Below are 7301 nucleotides of genomic sequence, written 5' to 3' on the forward strand. Positions count from 1 at the left end.
CTGTGCCTTCCACTCTTCTAGGATAGAAAGTGTAATTTACTATTATATCCCTTAGTCATCCTTTTCTCTCCATTTGCCACTCCGTTCTCAAACAGGAGGGTGTTTGGTATTGGTATCATAGACTTTGTAGGCCTGTCAGCGGCATATAACACAGCCACTGAAACCTGCTTGCCAAACACAGGACCCATTATCATCCCTTTCTTGAATCCATCCTCTATATGCTGATTGATGTTTAGCATTTGGCTAGTGCAGGACTTGTCTGGTCTGAATCTGGCTTGTTTTGGTGTTACATGTTTCTCAATATAAGGTGAAAGGCAATGGAAATAAGGCATCCATAAAACTTAAAAAGAGGGCACAGGAGTGACACTGACCTGAAGGTTCTCTGGGCCAGAGGCATCCATCCCCAGCTTTAACACAGCTATGATATGGGCTTATCACCAAAATTTAGGTATTCTAAAGGTTGATGAGCAAGTATTAAAAAAGCATAATACCCATTACTTGCTCACAGGACCAAAGTGCTCAATCTGCTCCATGTATATATTGTCAAGTCCAGCTGCTCTGGTATTCTTCAAGTGACTTATTCCAGCATTGAGTTCATCCACTGCAGCTGGAGTGTTAAAATGATTTTCCTCCAGATCACTCTGTCATCTAATCCGTATTTTAGGCTGTTTGCAGCTTTATCATTGTGCAGAAGCTGATGAGCCACCTGGTTGGTTGTGATGTTGTGGTATTGCTGTACTTTCTTTGGGTGATTACTCAGCTCGTAAGTGGTTAAATGAGAACTCCATTCAGCTCTCCTTTTATATACCTTGCACTAGTGGGTGTTGAGACATAAAGGCCACGTACAGGCATTACATTTTACCAGTATAAGCGATCAGAAACTAGTGTATACCTGTAACAGAACAGAAGGTTGGCACATAAGACTGGTCTATACCTGTAGCAGAAGTTTGGCACGCACAGACTTGCTTAAAAATGCCAGAACCTGGTTTAAGATTTGTCCTCCCACACCAAAGGGCAAATGTGTGTTCTGTTCACCACTATGCTGCTTAAAAACTGCATAACTTGTATCAATTCTGCCTTGGGCTTTTTGAATATCTGTACCTACCCAAGGAAGGATCAGCTTAAGGAGAATGAATTAAACTCACAGAAGTTTTTTAAGCCAAGAGACGCTGCGTTAAGTTTCTAATAACTTTTACATCAGCTCTTACTACAGATCAGGACTGTTCAACTCCTTTGGCTCAGTGGGCCAGGCCTAGTCCACAAGACTTCTCAAAGGGTCTGACAACTTGCTTCTAATTGCAATGTGACATCAACTTATCAGCACAGCTGCCAGAATTACTGCTTTGATGTTGGTCTGGGATCCAGGGAGTGAACACCACTATGGATTGCCCCCCTCCATTTTTCTCTATCATCCACTTGAGTCACCTACAGTGACCAAAGTTCCCAAATTAAGTAATGAGCAAGGAGGGTGGGGAGGTAAGCATTCACTCCCTAGATTCCAGAGCTGCACAGGCTTCAGTTTTACCCCACATGCAGACCACAGGTCACCACCTGCTGTAAGTCAACCAAGGAAACTTTCAGAAACATATTTTCCAAAATATTACTTCAATTGTAGGCCTTGGGGGTTTTATAGATATGTATACACACACATTCTTTAAAAAAATAATCCTTAAAAAAGGAAAAAAAAACATAGATAAGGTCTTTTTTAGCCCGCATAAAATGGATGCGTTTCTTTTTAATGTTGGTTGGACTGAGGCCTTTAACAAAGCCCTTGATAGAACTTCTGTGATGATGCTTACTATCAACAATCAAGAATATTTAATACAGATGTATTTGCTTTCAGCCATATAAAAATATACTAATCACTGGAAAGACAGATTTTTTTAATGGTATTGAAAATATGCTTATATTTTAGGCAGACATACACTGGTGGGTGAGCTTTAGTTATTGACTGGTGGGGACTTGGGCCTTACTCCTGCCATGAGGTACACACAGGACACTGCTGACAGACCAGCATGAGGCTTTGCTCAATGCCCAAAGAAAGAAGTGGCTTAAACTGTGCCACCTTAACAGATGGAGTCCCATGGAGGAATTGTGGCTCCAAGTCTCTCTGTGCCTTCCACTCTTCTAGGATAGAAAGTGTAATTTACTATTATATCCCTTAGTCATCCTTTTCTCTCCATTTGCCACTCCGTTCTCAAACAGGAGGGTGTTTGGTATTGGTATCATAGACTTTGTAGGCCTGTCAGCGGCATATAACACAGCCACTGAAACCTGCTTGCCAAACACAGGACCCATTATCATCCCTTTCTTGAATCCATCCTCTATATGCTGATTGATGTTTAGTATTTGGCTAGTGCAGGACTTGTCTGGTCTGAATCTGGCTTGTTTTAGTGTTACATGTTTCTCAATATAAGGTGAAAGGCAATGGAAATAAGGCATCCATAAAACTTAAAAAGAGGGCACAGGAGTGACACTGACCTGAAGGTTCTCTGGGCCAGAGGCATCCATCCCCAGCTTTAACAGAGCTATGACATGGGCTTATCACCAAAATTTAGGTATTCTAAAGGTTGATGAGCAAAACTTCCCTGATTCTCTGTGCAGCTGTCTCAGAAACAAGTAGGCTTGATACAAGCAACTAAAGAGCAGAATTTGTACTAAAATATAATAACCTCAAGTATAAGCAGGAATTTGACTAATGGAAGTTGATGTTAAAGAAAATGGCATACACTTTTGTTTCTGGGCCATACTATCCTATTGAGCTTTTTGCAGAGATGATTTTAAATTTTGTTTGCATGTCAAAACACCTGACGGTAAACATCTAATAATAAAACAACAGAATGACATACATTAATTGATTTGCAAGCTTCAAAAGATTTCTGACTAGAATGCTGTGCAACTTCCTTATACTAAAGTACTGTTTTCAGAACTCACTTGCCATAAGTCCATAACAAATATTCCCTCAATATCTTCTAGGTGATTAAGTACCTAGACAATATATAGCTTCCAATGGTATATATAGCTTCCTTTTGAGATATACATTCACCAGCTCTGCTAGAGCTTAATACCAGAATGTGGAGAAGAGAAACAAAAATTAATTTCTCTCCTTTTAACAGTTTCACATTTCTCCTGATTGTGAGAATGTAGATATTTGCTACTTCATCCTCCTCAAGGGGAACATCTAATTTACATGCTTGCTAATTTTTCCCACTGTGTACTTCCCAAAATCACCTTCCTGTATGCAATGCATTTCAACTGGGTTAAAAGTGTGTCCTTATTTTTCCCCTTTGAGTTATCTGTACAAATACGTTTTTACAAATTCTGATGAAATTCATTCTAACAAGAAAGAGAAACCCGTTTTCTAGTCAAATATTGGGAGGAAGAAATTTCAGGATGGTAGATTTACGAGCTAAGAAACTACATTTCCAGCTTTTAAATCAATCAATCAATCAATCAATCAAAGCATAACTTTCAAGGCAAATAAGTGTTTATAGTATTTCTTCTTAGCAGGATGCCTCCATGCCTAAAAGGGATGTGTGGCTTTTATATAACTGTTCCACATATGGTTTGTCAGGTTTCCATGCTGGCTATGAAAGTCACAGGAAATCGTTTATGTAAAAGTACCCTTACTTCCAATAGGAAAAAAAGATACGAAATGGTCCAAATGTGTATCATCACATAATAAAATCTATAAAGGCACATCATTATGGGTCTTATACAAGCAAGTAAAGTCAGTCAAGACTGTCCTTTAGTATGCTGACACAACAGGATACACTAAGAAAGTAGTTAAGTGGACACCCTCCTGGATCCAGATGTTATTCTTCAACTTGAGCCTTGAACTTCCATGTTGCATTTGATTGTGTATTCAGCATTTTTGTTTTTAATTTGAGCATTTTTAAGTAATTACTATCAATCTAGACACAAGCATAGCTAGGGATGGTTTGAAGACACTCCCGAAAGGATTTTCAGAGTGGTAGAAGTTTCAACAAAACTCAAGGCACGCTTGGATTAACGAAACAAACTAATATTTTGAAACGTACCTAATTTAAATTTCCAAGAAAAAAGTCTTGAGTTTCTAGGAGGATGTACATGTTCATTTCACTTCAGAGCTCCTTATTTAACTTCAAATGAAAAAAAAAAAAGTCTTGTGTTAAGGAGTCTTTACTTGCAAGTTTTGCTGTGGCATCTGCATTCCTCAGATGGCCATCATATGATGGCCAAGAGGCCTCACTAATGCTGCTATGGGATAGCTATATGAACACATGGCAGAGAAAGTTATCATCTCTGGCATCACAAGCTCCTTAGCTCACGTGGTGACAGACAGAGAACAATCCAGAAATTTCCTAAAGCTCCATGTCAATTGGAGAGCTCATGAAGACTTGTTTCTATGAACGTATAGTTTAGTATGTTATAGCTAAATGCATCTGGAATTATATCTTTCTTACTATAAGATGTTTTCTCTTCTAAAAGAGTAATTAGTTTCCAATGCAACGACCAGCAATAATGCATCAGGAAAGGATACATGCAACATCCTCACTTGGTGAGCCTCTATCAGTATCAGCAGCTAAAGCTCCAAAGCAGCTGAAGATATCTGGATTCTGATGAGCAACCTGGACCCCTATCCTTCAAGGTTAGTTTAATCAAATGGGGAATTTTTAGACTCCTGTACACTGAAATGGTCAGTAGCCCAAAGATGACATGGGGATGTTGACTGTCAAGAGCATATGTTCTAGCCTGGCAGAGGTGGTTTCTGCAACCTACGTGGAGTACATTTGTCCATCTTATCTAGGATTGTCTTACATGGTAGGCACTTTTGGTTTCCTGGCTATTTGTGGATTCCAAGGTAAGTAATGTCACTTATTTGCCTTAAATAATATGTTGGTAATAAATATTTTGGGCTTCCAGTTTTATCCAGTAAAGTATCAGACAATTTTATTTAGATTCATACCTCACTATAATTATTTTGGCCATTAAGATCTTATGCCTAGATGACTGCACGGCGCAATCCCTGTGGTTGGAAACAAACTACTACAATTCAGGTATAATGTAGCTATCTCCACGCCCTAAAAAGAGATTCTTTGTAAATGTTCTTCCTGAACAGTGCAACTTACAGCAAAGGCTAATCAATAATATCGTGTATGGCTTGTCCTCGAGGCTTTTGTGAGAATACAGGGAAGGGAAGATATATGCAAATGGACTGGAGTCTAGCTACCCCAAATGTTATTTACATTCAAAATGAGATAGCTACAGGGTTTTTCTTCTTTCCCAGGTCTTGCCAGGGACAGGGGGCAGGGTATCATATCTTGTATAATAGCAGTAAGGTCACGTACACACACACACATACGTTGTTCTAAACTATACAACTCTGACTCACACTGATGAGAACATATGCATGAAGCTAATCCTACTAAATCAACATCAATGAAACAAGTCACATCTAAAAAACTTACCAGTATAAATAATGTAGGCCTTTGCATTTTAGAAATCATACAAGTCACTAAATATTTTACATGCCATGAGCAGCGAACACTTAATGAAATAAAAACCCGCAAACTGTTCTGGTAATCATTTGAATGTTAAATCTATTCCAAGTGTAAATGATCAATATCCACAACATTCAGAAGCTTTTTAAGCACTTTTGCTCATTCTTTTAAGAACACAGTAAGTATTTATATAAACCACCTACATACAACCTAAATTGGTGTACTTTTGAACTTTCAATTGCAAAATTTCATTTTTTTTTTTTTTTTTTTTAAGTATCACAGATGTGCAGAAAGCTTCATTTTCTCCATCTATAACTCAGTCACTGATTTTGTTTAAGTGTTTTGTACATGAACATACTCCACAGGACATAGTTTTGGGTAGATTAAATTTGTATCAAGCTTCAGCCCAGAGGCGATTTTCTTATGGATTTATAACCCTTTAAAATAGAGGTTTCCAATGGAAACTATCCAAGCCTGATAGCCGCTTGTGTTACTTAATTGTATTTGCAATGAGAGTTCTGGCTATAGAGTGAACAACTGAAATGAGAGAGGATGGTAGGAGCCATAAAAGAAAGTGATCAATGAAGTGAACCAAACCAAACCCAAACATAACAACCACAAACAGGAACTCAAATCATGAGTTTTGAATTATTCTTTTAAAAATGGAAATGCCATAGTTAGCTATTTAAGATAATTAACATAACAATGTCCCCTTGATGTGCACTACTTTACCAAGAGTGGTCAAGCTGAGATCACAGATTTTTGCTAAGGATATTCTAAAGAAAGGATCTGACCCTTTGATTACTTCTGAACAACTAGGCCTGGTTGAAACAGTGTTCAGATGCCTGCCTTAATATTCAGGATATTAACCAGTTAGGAAACATTTGTATTATGCAGGTTCTTTCAAGGGGAGTGTGATGCTTATGGAAAAAATGACAGAAGCACCATGGATACTATATGCTTAGAGACTGTTTTACATCAGTCCAGCACAGAAGGAGCTGTTCTAGTATGACAGAATTATACGTGCCTGTAGAAGTCACCAAGACTCCCCATAGGAAGTCACCAGAGCATGAAAAATACTTTCACGCATGTTGCTGCATCTACTAGCTTCAGCTGACAGTGCAGAACAAGTTCTCTCATCTACACACAGCAAATGTATTAAGGAGGCCAGTACCAAACCAGCTAAACACATAAGCCAAGTGAACCAGATTTAGTCATACAATTAAATTTAGCTAACAGAAATTATGCAGGATGTAGGGTAGATCCTTTAAGTCACATTCCTTAGTATGAAATTATTTGGGTTGTGTGTGTGTGGGTTTTTTTTTTTTTTTGTTTTTTTTTTGTTTTTTTTTTGTTTGTTTGTTTGTTTGTTTTTTTTTACACACATGAAAACATATATTATTACTTAGAACTAGTTAGAAACTGAGTAAGGACATCAAGAACCATAAAAAGTTGTGTTTAAAAATCATTAAAAGAAACATACCATCATAGTAGACAATAGCTCCTACAAGCCTATCTTTCTGTAACATTGGAAAAAGTTCCAAAGCTCTTGATTTGCTGAGGACATAGCTGCTTTTCAGACACTGACTTCCTGCTACGAGGTCATAGAGTTTTATTCCCACCCAGTAATACGGTAACTGCCACCATCTGCAGAAAATAAGAGAAGATTCCATTCAGAAAAAATTAAAATCATTAAAAGTTTTATTTAAAATAGATTTCTACATACAATTAACATGATGCATTGAATTTCTTCTTATTCTACATAATAGTTTCATAGTTTCTAGGGTCGGAAGGGACCTTAGCAGATCATCTAGTCCG

The 7301-nt window shown here is 37.8% G+C and overlaps 1 protein-coding gene across 2 annotated transcripts in view; it reads right to left on the reverse strand.

The window, feature by feature from the left end:
* The window catches only part of GPD2 (glycerol-3-phosphate dehydrogenase 2), a 166698-nt gene that overhangs the window by 75823 nt on the left and 83574 nt on the right, over positions 1–7301 (reverse strand). For both annotated transcript variants that reach the window (XM_019522387.1, XM_019522386.1), the window contains exon 6: positions 6967–7130. In XM_019522387.1, the coding sequence (XP_019377932.1) occupies positions 6967–7130 (164 nt within the window). The remainder of the gene's footprint in view (positions 1–6966; positions 7131–7301) is intronic.

This window comes from Gavialis gangeticus, unplaced genomic scaffold (assembly GCF_001723915.1).
Source record: "Gavialis gangeticus isolate Ggan-Ray unplaced genomic scaffold, GavGan_comp1, whole genome shotgun sequence".
NCBI classification, from domain to species: domain Eukaryota; kingdom Metazoa; phylum Chordata; order Crocodylia; family Gavialidae; genus Gavialis; species Gavialis gangeticus.